The sequence below is a fragment of the Molothrus ater genome, chromosome 3 (genome assembly GCF_012460135.2).
Source record: "Molothrus ater isolate BHLD 08-10-18 breed brown headed cowbird chromosome 3, BPBGC_Mater_1.1, whole genome shotgun sequence".
NCBI lineage: Eukaryota > Metazoa > Chordata > Aves > Passeriformes > Icteridae > Molothrus > Molothrus ater.
The window spans coordinates 108,571,515-108,597,415 of record NC_050480.2 but is presented as its reverse complement, the minus strand read 5'-3'; the positions used below and the strand labels follow the sequence as shown (position 1 = coordinate 108,597,415).

The following is a 25,901-nucleotide window of genomic DNA, read 5'->3' as shown; positions in this document are numbered from 1 at the left end:
GGGCAGTACTACAATAATTTTATATATTCTATATAACTATTTCACGTAATATATTTAATGGTCAGAAACATTACACATTTAGCTGGCAAGTCTCTCCTTTAGCATTCAATAAATGCCACACTTTTACATAAGAAAATGTATTTCAATCTAATGTTTATATTTTGACTGCACCTAAAATGTACTTATTGTAGCATACTGCATCAATAAATGAACAATTATTTCTTAGTGGCATGTAAAACACATAGTGATGTCAGCAGCATTAAATTCTAGTGCCAAGGAGGGAAACAGTTAAATGTAGTTTAACTATAAAATTAATATTATACTAATTTTAATAAAACTAAAAGATTTACCTTATTATTTTTAGTTCAGACATGCAGTCATGTGCAAGGTAATTCAATACCCACTGTATAAAATCTGAACTATGGAAATGTTTTACAGATGTTTCTAATCAGCTTCCTTTGTTTAACATTAGAGCTAACCTCCAGAAGACACATACAAGCTGCACATCCTACAGGTAATGCTATCCAGATGGGATGTTTTCCCTGAACATCGTGCTCACTAACACAAGGAATAAGGAATAACATAAGGGATATGCTGTGAAGAAAAAGCATCTTGGCAAAGCATTTCTAATGTCATTTTGGATTCAGTGCCACGACACATCTTTTCCAGCTTGCCTGAAGTACTTCTTGTGGAAAACTCCCAAAACATACAGCATAAAAACGTCTTGGGTTCAGACAGCTTTATGTTGATTGCTGGGCTCTAGCAAATACTAAATACAGTAGTGATAGCATCTTAATTCTTAACTTCTTCCTTGGGTTAAATTGTACATCTTCTCAGCTGTTGGGTCTCTAGAATATTCCTGCAGTCCTATGCTATACTAAATTTTCTCTGGATACACCAATTTGATCAGGAAGACACTCCTGCAATGAATGCTGCAAGCGTGTCTTTCTTGGCAACAAGGAATGGGCTTCCCTTGCCTGGATGCTGGTTGGCAGGCAAGAGCAAAATATCCCAGCTCCTTAAATTCATTCTTCTCTCATGAGTTAACAGCAGTGACTGAGAGAGAAGGTCTCCAGCTGAGGCATCACAGTGAAGTGATTAGATGATTTTTGTGTTAAACCACTTGATGCATCTGCTGATCATCACCTCAGTGCTTCACCCAGGTACTAGTGATTTAGAAAGGGAAAAGCCCTGAAATTCCCAGAGAACTCCAAGGATGTTTGCAGGAGTGCACCCTGTAGCCCTTTTCTCTGGTGACCAGAGCGAAGGAAGGAAACAAAATCTTCCTTTAGTCCTCCAGAGAGACAACTCAGGCAGGGACCATCATTTGTCCAGTGTAGGACTTAACCCACACCCATAAACATCAAAGGGGCTCTCAAGTAGAACACTGAGGGGGAAATTGAGGCAGATTCCTCAAATTCCATGTAAATGCACACCCTCTCTTGTCAACCAGGACATAAAAGCATCTAATTCCAAATATTTTTATATTTTTTTCAACTGCCCACCCACCAAACACATGTATAACCATCAGACCAGGCTTGCACAGAAAAAAAAACCCAAAAAAACCAAACAAACAAAAAACAAACAAACAAGCAAAAAAAAACCCCAATAAAACAAAACAAAAAACCCCCCAAAAACTAACAAAAAAAACCCCCACCCCAAACAAACAACAAAAAAACAAAACAACAAAAAAAAAAGCACAGGAAAATCCTCTGGAATCCTCTGACAGAAATACATTTTCAAAGAACAACCAAGGACATAAGAAACTCTATTTTCCACCAGGCAATCAGGTCTTCCCAGAAATGATCCTGGCATCACTGTAAGAGCAGCTGTGTTCAGGGTGGCTGCAGAAAGACGTGGATATCTACAACAAATATGCTGTAGATCCCTTCCTTGAGTGCACGAAATTCCTGGTCTACAGTCAGCAAAACAGAAATGAGATCCACAAGCCAGTGCTCCTGAGCTGACTCCTGCCTACCTTAGAGGGATCACATCCCTTGGCAGGGCCTGGCTGGGAGTTCCAGCACATCTAACTACTAAGCACTAATAAACACTAATTAAAGTGTTTCCTGCCCCTGAGAAGGGCAGCAACTCTTGCGTATGAACACAGCCCTGTCTCCTATACTTGTATTACTGAAGCATTTGGAAGTTTAATAAAAATTTGGATTTTAAATGGCTTGTGACAGGTTAAGATTAACATCCTCTGACTGCAATTGCTTAGAAGCAGGGAACTGGCAAGACACAGGCTATATTTCAACCAGACAGGCATGTTTCTACTGACAGTGACAGAAACATTTCCACAAAATAGCCTCCTGCTGTCTCCAGCACTAATGAAACGCACGGCATACGGCGGCGGAACGGCACTACATTTCCCTCAGAATATGAAATGCAAACTCTGCCTTAACCACCCTCCAGAAATCCACCAGAGCTACAACTTCTGTATAACATTAAGTCTTTGTTAAATTAACTGCTGGAGGGCCTAACGGCTCATAAAAAAAGCCCCACCACTTTCAAAAAACACCCCCAAAATTATGTCATGAAGAACGAATTGAGATGGAAATCCAGTCAGACATAACTCTTACCCATCACTTGTGTGTATGGGGTAAAAAGGGCTGCAGGCCCTGTAGTTGCAAGGAAGAGCAAAATAACTAATTAGGTCTATGAACAAAGAATATCCCAATCCTGCTCCCCAAAAGAGGTGTTTGCACATTTTCATGATCGCAAGAACACAAATTTTACACACAAAATGGATAATGGTGAGGTGTAAACCTTTCACTTCCATGATCCTGAACTGCTGATTCAAACATACACAGTCCTGCAAGACAGAGTCTGAAGTAGCTTTGACAGCTTAGTTTTACTAGACCATAGTTATGCCAAAACATCTAATGAGGGCATAGAGTCATTTGAGGTCCTTAACTTGAAATTCTGTTATCCTCAGAGACATTAAATTATACAGTCAGTCCCCTTTTCACTTAATTATTTATTTTTGCTATATATCTATTCTGGTTTTTTGTTATTTCTACCATACAGCTATATGCTACTGACACTGGTGAATCATGAAACTACAGTGTTTGCCACCATACAGTCATGAAAAAAGGACAGTGTCACACCAGGCTGAGAGTCCAGGCTGAGAGATAGCAAATGACAAACACACAAACAAAACAAGCTATGTGGACAGTAACAGTCTCAAAAATTCAACTGGTATGAGCATTTTTGCAGATATCAAAATAGATGGGAAGTTTAGGAACTGCAATTGGAATTTGGAAGACAGTGTTTGTTTCTGAAATTAAAGAAGTGCCTTCTCTTCATAAGAACATATAGGAGAGAATAAAGTTTACAATACTGACTTTATTCTAACAGGGAAGATTGACATAATTTTTTTAATGGATGTCACCAACCCACCAGGAGTTGGATCTTCATGACCCTTGTGAGTCCCTTCCAACTCAGGATGTTCTAGGATTCTATGAAACAATATAGCAGAGAATTATGACAAAATATGCAAATGTGTAGCATTAATGCATAAGTCCACTGTCTTTAAAGTTTGGGTGTTTCCTTTTTTTTAATAAAGAACATTTGTTTTTCCCTTCAGAATTAAATTCACTGAATCACAGAATGGTTTGAGTTAGAAGGGATCTCTGGAAAAAAAATCCATCACTAAATCAAACTATAGATGAATATATCTAACGTTGAATTTGTTCACTTGGCCACATTTGGTGCTGTATTATAATAATGTAACAGAGCTAAACCTGCAAAACATTTAAAATCACTTTTTGTAAATAATGAAGTTCACCACTAATATGAATTAATTACCATTAAAAATGAATAAACAAAAACAGTCAAGCTTTTATGAGACCCTGCAGCTATAGCTGAAGCAATGGATTTATAAAATTTAAGCTGAATTTTTTAACCACAAATAATCACTATTAAGGATTATTTTGGATTAAATGCACATGTGAAATATATTAATACTTTAATCATGAGTGCTGGACAGAACCTCAAATATAGGTATTTTCTTTCTATTGGGAAAATCATATCCCTTGAAATAAACAACTTTGCATGTAAGTACTGAGCAATATTTCAGTGATCATACAGAAAAATAATAACATCAAAAGATGTATTCAACAGTCTTATTTTATGGCACTCACTCAGCATGAGGAACACTCAGGTTTAACTTTACATTCTTCCAGCAAGTAGAAACTTGAATATTGGTCTCTCCTCTCCAGGGCTGTTGTCCTATACACAGGACTACCAGCTAGACAAGATTCCTCTTTATCTCAGTAGATTTTTACACTTTCAAAAAATAAGCATTTAGTTTTGTTCTGATGAAAAAATAAAGCAAATGTTGAATTGCAAGCAAATGTCTAAATTTTTCAAGGAAATGGAATTTTTATTTTCCAGCCAAACACAGTAATTACAGAGACCTCTGAGCTGGACACGAACCCTGCAATGCTTGAGCAAGAGCCTGAATTTTAGACTTGCAGTACTTTTCAGAGCTCAAAATCAGGCAGCATTTGAATCAAGTCTAACAGGAATATAATAGAAATGCCACCACCTCCTATTGTAACTGCTCGCATACTCACAGATTTGAAGGAGTTTCAAATGTATGGATAAATACTGGAAAAGGCCCAAAATGAACACAAAGGAAATTCAAGTCCTAAAAGCTATACTGGAGCAATCTGAAAGGCTTGCTTTAAACCTGTTAAAGGAAGGAAATTCACAGTTAAGACTGAAAATCCTGGCTGGAGCTCCAGCCTTCAAATACATACATTGCCTTGCAGAAACAAAAAGGGGTAGGCAAACCATACAAATCAAGACCACAGTGTCAGACTGGATTTCCAGTTTTAACTATGATTTGTGACATATTAGAGAACACTTTATTTCATTCTGTTTCCATAAAGTTGTAGCTCTCAGATGGACAGGCCAAGAATAGTCAAACTAGCTGAGGGTTTATTATAGCAGCAAAATCACCACCTTACTTGGGTAGTGAATGGATTTTTTGCTACAGTTCCATAAAAAATAGGAAAAAAAAATAGAAGAAAGGAAAAAAGGAAGATAAAAACAATGGAAGCAATACTTTCAGAAGGCACAGCACTAGATTTAACAATAATTGCCCTTTCCAGTATAAATCACTTTGTTTTACTTCCCACAGCACTATCAATCATGATATTCTGTGCAAGTATTTTAAAGCAACTTCTGGTACTTTACATCAAACTTTGATTAGGCAGTTACCCATAATTCTTCAAGAAATGGGGCTTAATTTAATAAATAATTGTATATATACACATGGATACACACCCATTTATATGTATATATTTAAGAGCTTTCCTGAACAAAGGCCAAAATTAGTTTGAGATCAGAGATATGGCTCAGATGACCTCTTGAGGCTCCTTCCAGCATAGTTCTTCCACAGTTCAGAATGGAAATTCCAAAGCAATCAGGGTAAAAAAATGTGTCATTAACCAAAAGGAAATGCTCAATTTATAACTGGCATGCCACAAACTCAATGTGTGGAGAGGCCAAGGATCAGCCACAGTAGCGGGGACACAGAACAGGCAAAGTCCTAATACACGTGTCAGAGCCATGATGCAATTTTTGGGATGTCATTGAGCTCACTTTTCACCTGTGACCAGGAATGACAACGAAATTCAGAACCAGTGTGAGGATTAACCAGTTATTATTGCAAAGGGCTTTGAAGAAAACAGGTGCTGAGTAAAAATGCTGTGTATTAGTGGGATGACTAATAAAAATAGTTAGTTACAAGGAGCAAGAATCTAAAGCAAGGAGGGTACCACAGAAATCCAAGACATATGGGGAGGAGTATCGGTGTAATAAAATGAAAACAAACCAACCCGTGTTATTTGGCAATCCCACATGCAAACCACTTGAATTTTACACTTCTGGAGCTTATGTCATCATTGAGCCTCCACCTACCACTCTGAGAAAGCTGCAGTTTAGAGAACTAGTATTTTAAAGCATATATAAGGTGTCAATGGGGCAGCTATTCAAGAAAAAAAACTATCCTATTCAGTCAAATCACTAACTGGGACACTGTTAAATTGTTTTATACCAGAAATTAATATGCCTCTTCCAGCATTTCTGAGGGGATGTAGAAACTCACAAATACTCTCAAGATTTCAGGAACCTTTGGTATAGTTAGAGACTGCAAGTACATTGTGTATTAAACAAAGAAATGATCCACGCTTTTAAAATATCCTCCATAGCCCTCCATAAATCCCCAAACCCCTCCCATTAATGGTTAGTGTGTGATTAATGTTTGTACTGGGCCATTTTAATTAGTGAAACAATTCAGAGTTCTACCTTAAAAAGCAGCTTTGCGAAACTGCAGTAGTTGCAGAATATTTCACTCCTGGGCTTGATAAAACACTAAACCAGAAACTGCTTTCAAATAACTGCCTGCCACAGCACTTTTAGCCAACTTTTGCACCTGGTGCTGAGAGGAAAAGCCAAGTGAACTTTCACTCACTTGTTGCATGTCAGCTTCAATGCAATGTCTTTCTTCTGTTGTGTTTGGGTTTCTAACTGGAAGAGACAAGTAAGCTAAACTAGCAGCCAATCAATCCCTAAATTCTAAGAATGCAATAAAATTTGATACTAATAAATCTTTTCTTTTAACAGCCAAAAGAGATTAACAAAGGTATTTGAAATTTTATCCTCCTCTGTACTTCAATAGGACGATTACCTGACAACCCTGTTGAATCAAACAGCAAAATTAAAAGAGACACAATTAAGCTTGTATACACAAGGAACAGGATATGCATTTATGCATATCCCTAGTAGGTCCTCCATTATATATTAGCCTTGATGTATTTTTCTTCCTCTTACAATAAAAGTTATTACACCTTTGGACTGTCAAATAAAAATCCAATTGGCTGAGACATGGACCGTCAATATAAAATAGCTTTGCACAGCTTCCCTCTTGCTACAACCAGTCAATTTTTTTCAGCTCTGTCATTAATTTGTTTCATTACTTGAGGAAAATCCACTTTTTCTTCTTTGTACTTTCATTTCTCATCAGTAAAGTGATCCATTTTTTTCCCAAATTTGGAATGCTGATGTTGGCACAAGATCATCAAAGACAAAAATGGTAAAAAATGTAAAAAGAAGAATTATGTAAAAAGAAGAACACTCAAGAATTAGAGATGATAAAAAAGTAGTTGATGAGTATTGTGAGAATGGTTGTTAGTAACAATATCTGCTGAGCATATTGAAGTTGATATACTGACATCAGGCTGTGTGTCACTATACAAGTGCTCATTATTGATCTATATATAAGATATCTGTTTGTTTCTATGTTATGGTGCAGAAATGCCAGCATTCACATCCCCATGTGTATGATACTGTCCGCAGAAGAAGCATTTGTCACAAGACTTTCTGTGTTGCCATGAATTCTTTCCTAAAATGTAGAATCTGTCTCTTCCCTTTCTTCCCCATCTAGTGCTCTCCTTCACACTCAGACACCAACAGCCCCGTTCCACCTGTTCCATCATTATCCACTTAAGTTTCTCTGGCCTCATCTGAAATTCAATTTGGAAGTAACACATCTGCTGACTCTCACTCCATTTACTACTTCTTGATGACTTCTCTGTCATCAGCACTTAATGTCCTGTAAAGCTACTTCCCAAACTCATTCTCCAGAGCAGACCTTCTGCAGGCTTCAATGCACCAGCCACATCTCCTCTTTCAAACTCCTCTGCCTCTTATTTCAATTATTCCCATTCTCTTGCTACTGAACATTTTGAGAAAGTGTCATGGGAAGCTCTTCCAAACTCTTTTCCACTACAAGGTTGTTTTCATCTTCCTTTATCCCACTACTTTAAACAACTCTTTGCTGAATCTCAGGCTTTGCATTCCTTATTCACAGCCTGGTTTCCACTTCAAGCTCCATAATTCTTCTGCTACAGGAGAGAAAATAAGCATTCCCACAAAGCAGCACTAAGTTTTTGTTCCTGAACACCTTCTCTTGTCATAAATCTTTGGCCTTTTTCCCAACTCTGACCCACCTCAGAAGCTGCATCATATCCTGCCCGCTGAGTTTTCAATTTTTCTTTGCTCTCTGGTACTTTCCCTCACTGTGTACAGATCAGCTCAGTCGAGCCTCTCTTTTAAAGAAACTGTATCTCAATCCAGCCCCAAATCTTCTCCGATTTGTTTCCTTCTCTTCATCTATTAAAAAACATACACTATGAAGTTTTCAGCTAATGCACAGACTTCTAACTCTGTCTTGGATCAGCTCCAAGGTGACTTTTCATAAATCCCATCCCTTAAAACTGTTCATTTTTGGGACACTGTGTGCCTCTTCCTAGCCAGAAACCTGGGCCTGTAGTATGTCTTTATTTTCTCTGACTTTTCTACTGGTTTTAACTTTGTTAACATCTCCTTCTGCCACAGAGAAATTCCTGTTTACCTCCTTTCCTCTTGCATTGCTTTAAGACTTCTGCCTTGGGGGAGTTCTCTCTCAGTTGGGAGCTTTGACTAAACATAGAAATCTACATCTGAGCTGGTCACCCAAGGCATAATTTATAGTCACTAGACAAAAATCAGCCTTCTGGGCCCAAATTCACCTCACCCTGAAAATAAATCACAGAAACCATAATTGGTTTGGGTTGGAAGGGGCCTTAAAGATCACCCAGTTCCAACACCTTGCCATGGGCAGGGAAACCTTTGACCATGCCAGGTGGCTCCAAGCCTTGTCCAGCCTGGCCTTGGACACTTCCAGGGGTGGGGCAGCCACAACTTCTCAGGGCAACCTGTGCCAGGGCCTCACCACCCTCACATTTAAATGCCTGAGAGAAGCCTAAATAGTATCTATCCTATAAGTAACATTTCTCTCTATTGTCACTCATTATTTCTCCAATAAGCAGACTCTAATTCACAGGAATATCCACAATTGATAACCAATAATTTGCTGAAATACCTCCTATGCCATGTGCCCACACAGAGATACAATGCCTTTACCCAAAATATAACAAAATGAGCAGCCTGGGCACGTAGTGACAGGACAAGAGGGAATGGCTTTAAATGGATATAGGTGGGTTTAGATTAGGTACTGGAAATAAATTCTTTACTGTGGGAATGGTGAGGCACTCAAAAGGTGACTTTTTGATGCTTTTACCAGAAAAGCCTTAACACTAAAAAGGGAAGAATCCTCAAATTAAAGTGAAGTTTAATATGCATTTTCTGTGTCTGTATAGCTTTCATTTTTCTATGAAACACGTGAGTAAAAAAAATCATTGATACTTTTGGATACAGTTGTACAAAATTCCTAATACATTACTTTACACAATGGAAAGTTCTTCTGCCAACATACAGCAAAATCTCAGGTAAAGCAGAGAGTTAATTTTACTCTCAGTTGTCATCTTTGTCAGGAATGGGTTACAGCCCATACTTGCTTTGCTCCGTTTATTTGCAAGTCTGAGATAAAAGACTGTTTGTGCAAGTTTTTGTGTGTAAGTTATTTTCTGTCTATTCAAGGACTGTGCAGCAATCAACACTCCTATCAGGTAGAACTCGTGGCTAGAAGATAAAAGAACACAGAAATAAAAAGCATCGACATCTCCCACAATTAAATAAATACTGATCTAAGGGTTTCTGCTTTTATCGCTGTTTTTCTTGGCCAGTGACACTTACAGACACAAAAGGGCTGCATTTGCCAAAACTAAAGCACTTAAATTTTAAGAAAACAGATTTTGCAGTGCTTCAAGAAGTAAAACAGCTTCTGCCAAGTTTTGCAGTACTTGCTCACTATTTGTATTTCCAAAATAAAATTGTTTTGAATGATGGTAACACCTTTGCCTTCAGCTACTGTTTCCTTTTGCAGAAGAGCAGAACTGGAAGATGTTGGAAAAGGTGGAGAACTTTGGTATCAACAGCTGTCTATTAATAACCAAGTGCAGTATTAGAAACTCAGGACCTCTGAACACTAGGTGTCAGTGTAAGAAATGGAAAAATATCAAAAACCTGTTGTTTCCAATCAGGTGGATTAGCTAAGAAACCAGAAGCAGCTGTGACCACATTTCCTTGTAACTCCGTAACACTGTTAACAAGCCAATCTTCCTAAAAAATGTTATTCTGAAACTAACAGGTTTGCTTCAAATCAGATAAGGTGATCTAAAAATTACAATGAATTTGCTCTGTTAACCACTCTGAGATGACCTTTAAGGTTCATGAGTTACACTTCAAGACCATGCAGAGTTTTACACTACCCCCTTTCCACTACAGATATCCATAAATCAGTTTGTGTCTTTCACAATTAAAAGTTTACAGGTTGCTTGCTTTTCTTTTTTTTCCCCTCAGAATCAAGGAAAAACTACATATCTATAACAGAAATACTGCTAATGTCTGAAGCCACAGAGGTGAGATGTCTCTCACTTCACTTAAGAAGCCCAGATTTTAAGTGCATGGCCAGAATTTTACATAACTATGTTAGGACATGAAGAATCACATGCTTGAAGTGCCCATTTATCTCTTGTGACACAAAAGATGATCTGGTGTCACTACCTCAGCTTTAGAAAAACATGTTTGTCATATTTGTTTGCTTTTATATTTTTCCATTGATAAATTTCCGATGCTTTTCATTTAATGTACTAATTTCTGTCAGAATCAGAATACTAGGCAAGATGGATCTTTTTGTGCAGGATGGACTTTACACACATTTTCATATAATATTCTATTTATACCATACAAAGAGGATAAAGAAAGAATGAAACCCTGAACATCAACTTTCCATTTGGTTTCTGGAGCTTGGAATGCAATTATGTTCCTCAAAATCATAATCAGAATATTGATTTACCAGAGTTCACCATATTGAGCAATACAAATCTAATGATTACTCTTAAATTCTTGATTTGTTAGTAAGTGACATCAAGTGACTAGAAGTAGGCAAAGACCCTGAACACTGCATCTGTACACTGACTGTCCCTGCTCATCTCAGCTCATCCAAGGCCTCAACAGATGTTAACCTCTTCTGTTCTCCTAAAATTTTACATAAAAATTAAATAAAGGATGTATCTGTGTTTTAGAAACATGAGCTAGGTTCAGCTTATCAACTGTTTCATAAGAGCCCCAGAAGCCAAGGGAATTGAGTACATATATATTTAGGAATGCCACAGATTCCAAAGCCCCCACGAGTGAAATTTCATACCTACTTCATTCCTCTAGCCCAACAGTCTGAACAGGAATTGGATGTGTGAAGGGTGGTAAAAACAACCGTGTAAATATAGAGACATATATTCCTATACATTTACAGTACACATAAACCCATGACATTGTTATTAAAGGCCCAGTGTGATATAGAAAGCCAGCAAATACTGGGATTATTGCTGCCTGCACTACCTTCAGTCTTTATATTTTATGTGTTACAACACAATCTTTAAGCACTGATGACTTTTTGTTTTCATTACTTCAGTTTTCCATTTAATCTAGTCAATGCTTTGGATCTTTTTCTTCACTATTGAACATGCTAGTACAACTTTGTAGGTATAATTATTCATTTCTTTCTGTTTGATAATTTAGGGTTTTAATAACAATATCTTAGTCTCTTTATACTTGTAAGGTCAGGGAAATTCATCACCACTGGATGCTGAGCAGCATCTCTACATGACCAGGCAAAAAGTAGCAACCCTCTGTTAGAGCACATGCTGACCCTGCACAGAGATCCATGGGAAAAGAAAAAATCTGACCAAGTCACCAATTCTCAGTCTCAAGAGAAAGCAGAGAGAGAGCCCAGAATCCCTAACTCGGACTCTTGAATCATCTCCTGTAGTAAATTCTGTGCTTGAGAATAGATCTGAATATGGTGAGCAAGGGGCAGACAATGTTTAAAGTAGAAAACTCAGGACATGTCTTTTCATATAAATCTATCATATAAATCTAAATACTGACCACATATAAATGCTGCAATTGCACAGGGAACAATTAACCACTTGCTAGATAAAAAGCTCCATCTCTTCTTTTCCATCCTATATGAGGAAATGCAGACAAACTCACAGTGCTGGTACTCAGTGAAATTTTTATACTACAGACTTATTTTCCACTTTGATTTCTTCCAGGGCAGGTGTGCCATGTGTTTGGTGCAAATGTATGCATGTTGTTTATTCGACTCTACAGTAGGAACAGAATGAATAGGGGAAGGATTTCTCCCAGATGGTTTTTGTGAACTCCCTTTATCCCATCCATGTAAACACACAGCATGTTCCAGCTTGCTGGGCTGTACATCCACCCTGTGACTTTGTACTAAGTCTGAATGTTTAGTTAGCCAGAAGATTGTTTCCATCCTGTGATTCCTTATGTCCCTATGGTACCCTCGACTTCCTTTATTTTGTACAATCACAAATTATATTAGTTTGTCTTATTTTGATAACCCCTTTAATTAATGTCCTGCACAGGAAACTTTATAACCGTTTTAAAGCAGACTCATAAAACAAGGACTTTTCCTGTTGCTGGGGTGGCATAAGTGACAGTTACACGTAACTTTGGGATATCAGTGGGCAATTCCTGCCCATGAAGGAGCTGCTTTCAATTCTTTCCTTCTTAAAAGGAACATCAGAAATGTTACAATTATTATATGTATGTATGTAAAGGTTACAAGTCAAACAGTTCCAAACCGTAGTAAGCAAACCCAGAGCTGTGTGAGGTTACACACATTCAAGTGACTGATCCAGTTTGTGAACAAATAACAACTGTGATTTAATTTTAAAAACCCAAGAACCTCTACAATCAAAAAATCTGTAAAGGACCAAGAAAGTTTTATCCTTGCTTCTGTTTAAATCCTCATTTTTCCTACTTGACTCTCCCATTGTTATAGTAATTTTCTCTGGAAGGGCAAGTGAAGGTGAGTTTTCCGTTCTTCTTTTGTTTTAAACTGCAATAAAAGAATAACAGCTGCAGGAATAAGGCTAGGAAGAGAAGAAATTACATCATGATCCAGAAAATATACAGCCCTTTGAAAACATAAAATTCACGCTGCTTATGATAAGTAACTGTATTTTGTATCAGTAAACTTGTGCTTGTCTCTGTACTTTCACCATTCCTTTTCCTAGGAAAAAGTGACAAATGACTACCCAATTTTTACTAAACTCACTATAAAAAAGCAATTTATTCCACAGGATGAATTTACCTCAGATCTACTCAAGACTCAGGCACATGGCTGAATCTCTGCATCCCACTCTAAGTTTTCTGCCTATGAATTACTGCTGCATTTTAATACAATCTGCATATGCCAGTATAGATTATTCACCTGCTGACCTGTGCTTTGTGTTTTGGTTGATATCAAAGGATTGATTCTGAATTAAATGTTGTGTGCATAAGAGAAAATTTATTTAAAATAGTTAAAAAACAACAAAAAAATTATCCATGTGTACACTCAAAGTGTTGATTTATACATATGTATAACTCAGGACCCAAAACATGTTCCTACACAGGAAGCAAAAGTGGAATATTAATAGTTTTAGGTATCAGCACAAGTTGTATGAAATTAAATACTATAGGAAGATAAAAGTAAATGACAAAGGAAATTCCAAAAAATATCACGTACAATATGATTTTGGGCAATTGAAGTTCCTTTAAGTTGACACTACTGAATTCTAAGAAAAACAACCAAGTTGGTCTGACTTCTATCATTTGACATCAATTGGAGAGAACAGAGTCCATCTTCCAGCAGACACACATTGGCTGACAGGGAGCAAACCACAATTCTATTAACATGAATTTTACCATTCATGACTCTCTCCATAAGGACTTATCACACATTACAAAGAATTACAGCAGATAAAACATTTAAAGGATGCAGTCCAAGGCTGTTGTGATGTGCTGTGGGCATGCCTCTGAGCAGCCACTCTGTCATGGACAGACAAGGTTACTTACCTGTATTTTATGATGTGCATATGTGTAATTTACCTATTCCTTTGTTGAACTCTGTCCTACTGCTAAAATATCTTCCATTTTGTAAAAACAAATCTAATCTCTTCCTAAAAGCTATTTGATATCGCTGAAACAAAATGTAAAGGACTGAACTTTAAATCTAGTGCTACACTGAATAACCAAAGACTGTGAAAACAGGTGCCTGCACTACCTCTGCCATAGTGTGCCTAGAGAATAAACTGCTGGTATTTCATTCTGATAACAAAAACCCAGCTAATACATTGTCAGCATAAGGAAAGTAATACTATTTCGCTTTTAATATTAGTCTAATAATATTACATTTTCTTATGAATCAGCACAGAATGATAAAAATTTTGGAGAGAGCTGGTGAAGGTGAAGAGGGACTTTTTCTCTTTCATAAATATTATATAAAACCATTTCCAATTTTTTTTATATCTTTATATTTTATATCTGTGTACATGCAAGATTTAGGCTATTTTGATGGCAAACCTCTCAATGATAGTTTAATGATGAGCAAAAATTCCTATTCCATTACTCTTAGTTATAGCTTTTTTTTTCTTTTTTTTTTTACACAAAATGCTGAATAATATACATTTGTCCTAAAGGAGGATCTTCAAGTTTCCTTTCCAAGGGTCTGAATAGATATGAATAAGTTATTATAAAAGATGATGCTTCAAAAACTTCTTAGTGCACATGGAGATTGTACCAGATATGATGGAAGACTGAAACAGAAGAGGTCTTATTCCACTTCAAATGGTCAATAATTGAAAGGTTTGTTCCCTTCTGATTAACACCTTTTGCATTCCCTGTTGAACTGTTTTTGCAGGCACAACTTTCCTTGTATTACTTGTGCCTAACCATAAAGAAAATACAGCTTTGATTGGAACCTTTAGTTTTAGCCCACATAAAGAAGTACAATTTTAGGGTAACATGAAGGCATCTATAAATTCCTTCAACATTTGCCCATAAATGAACATTTAGATCTGTTACCAAATACTATCAGTCAAAAGTGAACTTGATTTCAAATTAAAACTTAAATTCATTGTGCTTATCAAATACATTGTGCTTGACCAAAAAATGTACAAAACTTTCTAGTGTAGGGGCTTTATGATTTTCTGTTGCTTGATACACAAAAAACAAAAGGTTTAATAACTACAATATAAGCATAAAAAATTCAAACTCATGACACAAATATGATGGAATTTATCTCTCACCTTTCATGCCTATCTCCTAGATATTCAAACCTAAGCCAGCTGTCAAAGGATTAATTTCTTAGTCAGCTGAGAATACAAATTCCTAGATAGATACAAACCCATTCAACTCAGAAAGTAATTTTAGGATGAAATGAATCTTCCTCTGGAGATGCTCATTTTCTCCTATACATTGCTATATACTTTTAGTAGAATTTTCCTTTATGCAAAGCAGTGTGCATGTTATGCAAAATACACGCAGAAATGGATCATAAAATGTGATGAAGACTCTTAAAAATCTGCTTTCCAGGAATTTGCCTTGTTAGTGCACTCATCTGCTACAGCAGCCAGACTTCATGAAGTGCACAGTGGTTTGAAGTAGTGACTGTATAAATCTGCCCAAACCAGACCTTGATTTAATAGAGTTCAGATCAACTCTGAAAATAGGAAGCTGGAACTATAAAGCTGCAAGATATCAAAAGTTAACCAATCAAAGGTAATCGTGCTGGAAACTTATTTTTTAATGCAGAGGCTCAAACCTGGACTTAATCAAGAAGAACAAGCTCTTCTTACAAATGCTTACTATGAAAGATGTGTGCAACATGCCAGCTTTATTGCAGGTATAAAAGTAATTTCTACAGTTTCACTTTATACCTGTACTATAGATGGGAAAATGGGCATGAATTAAACAAGAAATCATTAAATTACATAGTGAGAACTGCGTAGTCCATTAACATGAGCATTATGACAAAATCCAGGTGGTAAGCAATAAATTTACTTCTGCAGTCAGCTTCATTTATAAAAATAGCATTTTTCTAGTACTGGGTAAATACCATGAAAAACACCTACAAGTAAAGTGAAAATTTCACATAACTGCACAGAAGCTCAATAAGGATGTGCAATTGAGGATGACAAATGAGCAAAATTCCCTATCAGAAGCCCCAGGCATGTAAAACGCTACTGATTTAAGAGTTCCGGCATGTGAATGTCAGAGGTCAAAGCAATGAGCTATTAAAGATACTTTCACTTCCTCAGGAATAAAGTGCTGTCTTGGGCTGGGAGGGGAAAGGTTAGAAAAGCTGTTTATCTGCCGCTCCATTCCCATTCTTCCTTCTGTCAGGAAATCCTACAAGCTCCTGCACCCCACGCAGGGTTAACCCTGGGTCACATCCAGCCCCGAGTAAGTTCCCGGCTTTGATTAAAGTGCAAAGACCACATGGCCACAGGTTGCACTTTCTCAGCTGCAGGGTTTGGTAAAGCTCAGCTCAGCTCAGTGGGACAGAGCAGCCCAGACTCCAGCATGTTACTGCTGAGAGAAGAGCGAAGCCGCAGCCATCGGTTTGCATAAATTACAGGGGGCATTAACAAAGAGAAAATGTTACTTTGTCAGAACTAAAGCTGGAATAAGAACTACAAATACATGCCCAGGACAGAGTGTTTAACCAGCGGGAAACCTACAGAGAGGAGAGAGACATTGTCCCCTCCGAGGAGCCACGGGGCATGTTCAGGACAGCCCAAGAGGAGTGTAATAAGGAAAGAATCCACAAAGATGCCAGGAGACTGTGAAGACAGGGATATACTGTTGGGCTGTAGAAGTATGAGCAGAAAGAAACTGCCTGGAGCTGGAAGGGATGCCAAGGCATTTGCTGAGATGCAGGAAACTACTGAACAGCTGCTGGATTATGTGCAAAGCTGAAGGAAAACACCTGTTGCAGGCACACAGTGGGCAAGGGGAAGTCTGATTTTAGTATATTTCTATTAAAAACATAAATTTCTTATATGCATGAATATGTAGAAATATATATAAAATGTATTTTTATACACACATAAATATTTATAATGTGTGCTGTATCCCGTTCTGAATTTCATCATTTTACAGAAGCGTTTAGCTCTAGTTAAATGTAGTACCAGAATCTACCTTGAAACTTAAAAAGCCTTGTCATTGCTGAAAGGGCTCATTACAAAGAAGAGGTGTAGGAACTTGCAGCTCAAAGCTCTCAACTTGCATCTCAAACCCATGGACTCACCAGATGTAAATATTAGTTATAATATGTATTGGTATAATCCATATACATTAGTTCCATATAATGTCCATTCCCACACGTGCTGGTAATTTCATTCTAATCAGAGAATCATTAAGGTTGGAAAAGACCTTTGAGATTATCAAGTCAAACCATTCACCTAGCACTGCCACGACCACTAAACCCTGTCCCTCAGTGCCACATCTACATGTCTTTTAAGGGCTATGATAAGAAAATCACTCTTTTTATGAAGCTACAAGTGGCATGTCAGATTATACATTTCTATACAAAGGTATAGTCATTTGTCAGATGGCAAATTCATGCAATGGTGTAAAATGCCCTGATTTATCTCTTAAGAGTAGGTTTATTTACTAAAATATAGAGCAGTTCAAATTTAGAGTTGTTTCTGACAGATGTGATTCAAAACAACCTCATTTGTATAACACTTTCATTGGCTTTCAATATATTAAAATATTCCATATTTTGGCAAGTTTTTTGACAGAAATCAAAACATCTCATGGAAGGAATATTAAGACATAAATCCTAAGCAAATAATGCATTAACACAAATAACAAAACATAATTTTAACAAAACTAAAAAAGACAGCAAGGCAGTCTTTAGAAGAATAGTCAGTTCTTCTAACAATATAAAGTTTTTTTAACAAAAAATCCATCAGCTTTCTTCCCAGGGTCAGGTGGCGTTGCATGTCTGGCTCTATAGATCACTGAGACCAGAGCATCACCCTCAGTTTCTGTGTTTTATTTGTTCCTAAACCCTGGACAAGCTCTTATTAGCCATTAGATCACAAAAACATCATGTGGATTGAAGGATTTTTAGAGTGCAGGCTATTTTGCCAGTTATGTTCTTACCAAATTTATCAGCTGAGTGTGAACAATGTCTTCCACCAGAACTGCAGTTTCATGCAGAGGCCTGCGAGCATCTCCCAGGGAAAACCTGAAACAAAGAGGTTTATTGCAAGGTTATGGAAATTAGTTAAAGAGAAAAGAAGTATTGGTCTCCTGAAAGATAAAAAGAAGAAAATATAAATAATAACAGTAAGGTTAATACACCTGTATGTATGGAAATGGATCACTCAGCCTGGTGCAAGGGTTATAAACCAAAGTCGTGGGATTAGTGGAACAAAAGAGCTGCAGGATGTACACTAAAGCATGTATGGAGAAAAACTGAAAGACTGAGGAAACAGGAAAAATCCGGTTTGTAGGAACATTTTTGTACACCCCTCATCAATAAACAACACTGGAAAATCTACAACAATGGATGACAAGATTTTTGCCTCAGTGTCCACTGACAACCTCTCTTCACACATTTCTCTCAATGATCTTTAATGTCCTTTCCAACACAACAAATTCTATAATTCTGTGAGAAAAGAGCAAGCAAAACTGCAACACGTGCACTACTAACTCTGATTTTGAAGCTCCCTTTACTTACAAAATTACCAAATAACAATTTGAAAAGGTAAAATGCCAACAGCTTTTTATCCCAAATCTAAATGCTGGTGCTAAGATGTGGAAGAAACAAATGAAGGGTAAACATTTTATACATAATAATGTATGTGAGGCTCCTAAAGTCAGCACTGCAACATGAAATGGCAGAAGATCATAAAGAGATTATATATCACAAACAAAAGGCAAGGTGAGGCCAGCAAGGAACATAAAATGAGGAATAGTGACAATGGACTTTGCAAGGCAATTTTTTCTTCTTCCTCCTTTTCTTATACTTCTGCTATTTCTTGCTCTCCAAGAAACACCAGTCTTATATCATTCTAGAGAAAGATAATTCCTATGCTGTTTAGTATTTCCTCAGAACATTTCTAAGAATAAAACACTTTCTCTCCTCTTAAAGTTGAGTTTTTAAAATACAAAAACTTGCACAGTAAAATATACTCATTGTAAATTAAATAGCACAGGCCAATAATAACACTATATATTCTGATAAAAAGAGTGAAATTTTATTTACAAGCAGGACTCAAATCTTTATAGGTAACTGAATATATAAATTATTTCTTCACAAAAGTATTAGTCTACCTTGCAATATAGTAAAACACTATTTTATCTATAAACAACTAAAGAACCCTATAATAGGGTTCTTTTCCTTTATCTAATAATGAAATTATTTCCAGTGTTCTGCAAGCAGCATTCCAAATTCTAATAAATAAATAAATCTCAGCCTGATATGTGTAAGAGCACAACAAAAGCTACTCAGGCAAAATCTGAGCATAAGCCAACAGTGTACAGCACTGGTCATAGCATGAGGAAATTACACTCTGTATTTGTCCCTTATCATTTGTCTCTCTTGTTGGGACTATCAGCATCCTAGAGACATAGTGGTGTTTTATAATATGTTGTACATTTCTAAAATGAGCACAACTCAAATAATTTTTTCTCCATTATGCAGGGCTGCACATGCACATGGATTAGAATGTCAGGCACTTCCTAGGACTATAAGGACAGCACTGCAATCCATCCAGAGACTATTAAATATCTTATAAACTGCAAATACATGGACATGATATAGGAAATACATATAAAGAGAAATATTTATTATCATAATAGATTGGAAGATTTAACAGTATTGAAACCATCCAAGATTCCAAAAAAGTGCTCATACAGGATAAAGCTCAAATTTTTCTTTTTTTTTTCTTTTTTTTAACAGTAAGGTTTGTAAGTAAATGAAAATGACAATTAATAGTTGGTTTTAATCCCACAGGGCATACAAAACCAAAGAGAAGAGTTATCACAAATATAATATACTGTTCATTCTTAACTGCTGGTCTATTTTTTAAAGATAATTATTCTTTCTTTTTAAGGCATCAAATACAAAATGAATCAACTATGCAAGACAGTAGTAAACACCTGGTGTCCAACAATATCAGCTTAGACATACATTTCTCACATTCACAGTTTTACTCAGCACCCCAAATATACAAATTAAAGGGCTTTGGGTTTCTTTTCCAAAGACAACGAAGTGCAAGAACCAAAATCTGTTTCTGAGGCAGGATGCTGCCTCTACATTGAGCTGCCCTCCTCATCTGCATTCAGAAATCTCTCTCACAAGTATTTCACAGTTCCCCAAATAGCAGGAGGGGCAGAGGGGTTGCAATCATGATGCAGGCACATCGATCCAAAAGGAGACAAACATCAAATCTCAGGATAAGGGCCAATGGCTTCAAACTGAAAGAGGATAGATTTAGAAAGGTACCAAGAGGAAATTCTTCCCTGTGAGGGTGGTGAGGCCCTGGCACAGGTTGCCCTGAGAAGCTGTGGCTGCCCCATCCCTGGAAGTGTCCAAGGCCAGCTTGGACAGATCTTGGACAACCTGGGACAGTGGAAGATTTCCCTGCCCATGGCAGGGGCTTGGATCTTTATGGTCCTTTCCAACCCAAACCATCCTGTGATTCGGTGATAGACAGAGTTGATGCTGAGACATGAAGAAAGGTTAATGTCAACTGTACTTCTTGATTTAGCAAAAAATCAAGTTCCAGATGCACCTACTTTCTCCCTCTGTCACTTCCATCCTTTCTACCTTCCAAAGCTATTTCTATCTCAGTTTGCCTTCACTGTTTTCCCACGTAACTTCTGCCAGCTTCTTTCCCACACAGAGAAAACAAGATACTGGCATGGTGGTTTCAGCAAAAAGTAAAAACCATCACACCCACCCACAGCCGCTTCCTTTTCCTTTGCAATGGATCCAGGATTTTCAGACACTAAAATAAAAGTTAAGCTTCTTTATTCGTTAATTGTATTTGTACAGCATTTGATATGGTTCTTGATTCTAACATGCTTTTAGGATAACATTCTTTAAGATACCAAACACAGCCTTTTTTTTATGTCTTTCTGCTACCAGAGGTAATAATATTTAGAAATGCACAAGTAGCTTATTACTTTAACTCTTTCATTTTTTTCCCTTCACTTTTGCATTGTACCTCTCCACAGCAGAATAAACACTATACTGCAAGTCAGATGGCTCAGATTTTCCCAAGTGGCAGAATACAAAGTAGTTTAAGAACTAAAAGAAAACACTTTAAAAAAAAGACCCCCAAATTTGGTGCCCTTGCTTCTGGGAAGTGAAGCTGAACTTGATGCTTTAATATAAGTTATGAATTTCATTTCACATGTGCTTTGCTTTTATGGTTCATGAGAGTCTTTTAAAGAACCTTCCATTCACTAGACATATTAATAAGTCTTCCTATGAAACACATAAAAATTCTGTTGAAAATAAAAAAAGAGCTGTTTCTCCACAGGTAAATACTGAAGAGGAAATATATCAAAATACAACCTTAGCTGGGCATCAAAGCAGCAAAGTATTATGGAAGACAGTCCTGGTAATAGAAGCATCAACCCATTAGACATGTCCTACAATAACAAAGCCTTCTTAGAAGATCCTATTTCAAAGGTTTGTCTGTTTTAAGGAAACATTTTTACAAGGGGGGGATCAACTTACTGAGATTTTCACAGGAGGATTAAAATAGTAGCATGGAGAAAGAAAAGACTGCTGCAGCGCTTTTATTGTTTACTTTTAGCTTCTATTTCTAATTTATTTAAGTTCCTGTAATGATGTTTCCAGGCTCTTCAAAAGGGTAAATCTCCAAGCCACTAAGTGCCTACATGAAGTATCATGGTACTACGTGTAAACACACGCTCATACTTGGCACATGCTAAGGTCCCACTGCTGCTCGTGGTGCAGGGACTGACATTTATAAGAACTTCAAAATAGGCAGCTACAGAAATAGATGAAGTACTTTTTGCTGCATTTTCAGGGGTTTAAGTGCCTGAGAAAGGTATTGGGGCAGGCAAGGCACAGGCTTGGTTCAAACCCCTGATGCAGAGCTCTCCAGGTGGCCAGACCACCAGGAGAGTAGACTGTGGAGACAGAGAGCTGCTGCAACCTCCCGTCCTCCACAGCCCCAAAAAGCTGTCCTGGCCAGAAAGGAACTATAACCAGGGTGGCTGGGAGTGCACTGAGCTAGAATAAACAATTTCCCTCACTGGGGTTTCTACTGAGTTCACACCATAACAAGGCTGCCCCAACGCATTCAGAATTTACCACCTCAAATAAATGTGATGAATCCAGCCTAGGGAAAGAAAGTATAAAAGCAGCCAGGTAGTCTGGTGGGAAATATGTGCTGCTTTTTTTTTCCTCTTCTAGAAATCTCTAACTCTCCTTTTCTGTTCCTACATAGAGGATGAGCACGTGCCCAGGTGGGCAAGAAGGCCAATAGCACCTGGCCTCTGTCAGCAGCAGTGTGGGCAGCAGGACCAGAGCAGTGATTGTCCCTGTGCTGGGCACTGGTGAGGCCACACCTCAAGGGCTGTGTCCAGTTCTGGGCCCCTCACAACAAGAAAGACATTGAACATGTCCAGAGAAGGACAAAGGAGCTGGGGAAAGGTCTGGAGCACAGGTCTGAAGAGAAGCAGCTGAGGGAGCTGGGAAAGGGGTTCAGCCTGGAGAAAAGGAGGCTCAGGGGGGACCTTCTCATCCTCCACAACGCCCTGACAGGAGGGTGCAGCCAGGAGGGAGTGAGTCTGTTCTCCCAGATAACAAGGGACGGGATGTGAGGAAATGGCCTCAACCTGTGTCAGGGGAGGTTCAGAAAGGCTATTAGAATAATTTTCTTCACAGAAAGGTTGATCAGGCACTGGAACAGGCTGCTCAGAGCAGTGGTGGAGTCACCAATCCTGGAGAGACATAAAAGATTTGTAGAAGTGGTTCTGAGGGACATGGCTTAGTGACTGACCTGGCAGTGCTGGGTTAATTTTTGGACTCAATGATGCTAGAGGGTGTTTTCCAAGCTGAATAAATCCATGATTCCATGATCCAAACTGCCATAGGGCAAGCAAATACTTCTGTCCTCAACACAGAGGTATTTACCTGCTCCTGCCTACAACCAGACTGGGACTGTGGATCACAGGGATCCATGTGCCTGCCATGCCACAGTGACCTGAGACATACACACTGTGTATGTGGGAGCGTAGCCCATCACCTGGATGAGAGGTTTGGGATCCACATAACAATCTGGACATAAATCTGGGCTGCATATTGGAGAGACCAAAGGGTTTGTAAGTTGGCTACTGGAGGGACCAGGAGGTCCACAGCAGCTGCTGGGGAGGCTGTGGGGTTTGCTTGGGAGACCCACTTGCTTTGTGTGTCTCTGCAGGTGAGGAATGAGTTCTCCAGCACAATGACTGAGCTTGAGACTACTGGATTTAGCAATGACCAGGGTGTGAGTGCTCACCATGTACAGAACCAGCTGATTCACTGTTATCAAAACTAAAACCAGGCAAGGATCCCATAAAATCACATAGGACAAAGCAGCTACCAGATACATTTGGACTGTGTAATATGTGGGCTCACATCTCCTCAGTACTCTAAGAACACACAGCAAATTTCTCTTCTGTCAGCTGTTTGGCGGGAATGCACTTGGAATATGCAGCATATTAATTCTCACAAATGTTTCCATATTATAAGGAAGTGTTTCTGAAATATATGAAATATTGGAAATCTGACAGCCAGTTCATGACAAAGAAAATCAGTTTTACAGTATTGGGCACAAAAACGTCCAGAAAACTTCCAGCAATTTGAACACCTGAAGGATAAGAACTGCTAATGACTGTAAAACAGGAAAAAGAAGCTTTGGAAAATCAGTAATACAGTATCTTGAAGGATGCCAACTGTGAAGACAAAAATAAAAATGTGGAGATCAGGTCCCTTAGATGACAGAAAATTAGGAGATTCCTCTGATGAGCATGAGAATGAGCCTGTCATTGCAACAGACAACCCAGAGAAAATAGCATAAGGATAGTACCTTTTTCAAAGTCTCAAAATCTAAAGATAACTCCTGCCTCTGCTGCTGAACCAATTAGGCAGAAGTAAAGACTGAAAGGAAAGAGATGACTGGTGCCAAACCAGAGAATTGATCAGACATGCACAGGAGGACACACTGTACAGAGAGTGGAAGAGGAAAGAACAAAATCCAGGAGGAAGAAACTTCCTTGAGAAAAAGGATGATTTCAATAGGGGAAAAAAAGATGAATAATGAAGTCTCAAATTAATTTCCATTTTATGTTAAGATACGTTACATCAGAGAGAGGTGAGGTTGTTTTGTGCACTTCACTCCCCCCTAACACTGTCTATAAACTTACTGAGACAGCAATTTAAAAAGTAAATAATCTTGCTTACTGTATTGTCTAAGCTAAAGAAAAAAGGGAACAATCTAAAGCACTGAGTTATGCTAACTAACCAGCAATGTCTACAGCACTACCTGAAAAGGCACCGGAGTTTATATCACTATTTATATGTTTGTCTGCTTATCAGGTAACTTCCACCAAAGCCCTTTTAGAAAGAAAAGGTAATAATTCCATCAGAGTTCATAGCTAATATATTCATCTACTTGGATTAATGAAATCAAGTATGCAGAGGTTTCACACAACATGCTGAGCATGGCTCTTTACCAGGATTTAGTGTAAATATGATATGTAGAGTCAAACATCTCACTACCCTGATGATGTGAACAGCAGTAACTCCCCAGTTTCCTACTTCTACAAAGACTAGAGATTCTACAGGAAGTTGCAAAAACTAATTACCACCTATTTATGCAGCAAGTGGAGACATCTTATTGCCTTATTTAAATGCTATAATATTAATTCAAATAATTTGATTATTAAATGATCGAATCATTGCTACAAGAAACTCAGCTAAAGGAAAGCACTTTTCCTCAAATGTGTATGGCAATGAGGCAAAAAGGTAAGTACAGGAAGAACCTGAAATGTCAAATACAAAATGGGGCTTTTTCATTCTAAAATTAAGCTGTGGTGATGGCTGCAAATATTGGAAAAGCATAAACAACAAGAAAAGAAACATTACATAATACCATTTAATTATTCAAAAGTACATAGTGACACGTAAAGGGATAAAATTTAGAACAGGAACATTTAGAACAAATTAGAAGAAAAACATCTGAAAACAAGAATTAAAACCCTCTGAAACCATCACAGAAGGAAGAAAATCTTCACTGCAGGAGACACAAAAAACTAAGCTTAGCCAAGAACTGGGGAGGGGTCTTGTGATGCTAAACAAGTACACAAAAGAAAATCTTGATTATGTAAATAAAAATAATTTAAAAAGAGATATAACCCCATTCTATTATGGTACATCAATTGCAACTCTGTGTTTGGAATCTGAAAAAAACTTCATTGATGCTTATAATAATTAAAATTCTGAAACCAATAAAAGACTACATGATGAATAATCATTTTGAGCTTATTGAAAACTTTATAATGTTTTCTTAATGGTTCCCTGCAGATAGTTCTTGATTACCAGGATGGAAAGCACCATCCAAACGAATCATTGATCTCCTGAGATGAGACCTAAACAAGGCAAGACCTTCGTTAGAGCAACTTTGTTTACCTGAAAATGGAAGTAGTTTGTTGACACCCTGAGTTTTTAAATGGTGAGGTCTGCCAGGCAGCAGGATTAACAATGCCTAACATCCTGCCAAATGAAAAGTCCAATTCTTCTCACAAAAAGACAAACCCTGCCCTCAGTGACGCCACCATAAATCAAGAATAACACAAAATCCTCAGGGATAAATTTCAGAGATGCTGAAGTCTCCCAGCTCCATGGGAGGTCATTCTGTTGTGACTCAACAAAGTGTTTTAAGCATGAACCTCCTGAATCATATTCTTTATTCTTAGGCTGATTTCGAATGTTTAAATAACTTGCAGAAACAAAATAACATCCTACATTTTCCTTTTAGAAAGGGCATTTTTTGTTA

At 37.7% G+C, this 25,901-nt stretch overlaps 1 protein-coding gene across 2 annotated transcripts in view; it reads right to left on the bottom strand.

Moving 5' to 3' along the window:
* The window catches only part of SUPT3H (SPT3 homolog, SAGA and STAGA complex component), a 256,306-nt gene that overhangs the window by 110,924 nt on the left and 119,481 nt on the right, over positions 1 to 25,901 (bottom strand). For both annotated transcript variants that reach the window (XM_036380725.1, XM_036380726.1), the window contains exon 3: positions 17,980 to 18,064. In XM_036380725.1, coding sequence (XP_036236618.1) covers positions 17,980 to 18,064 — 85 coding nt within the window. The remainder of the gene's footprint in view (positions 1 to 17,979; positions 18,065 to 25,901) is intronic.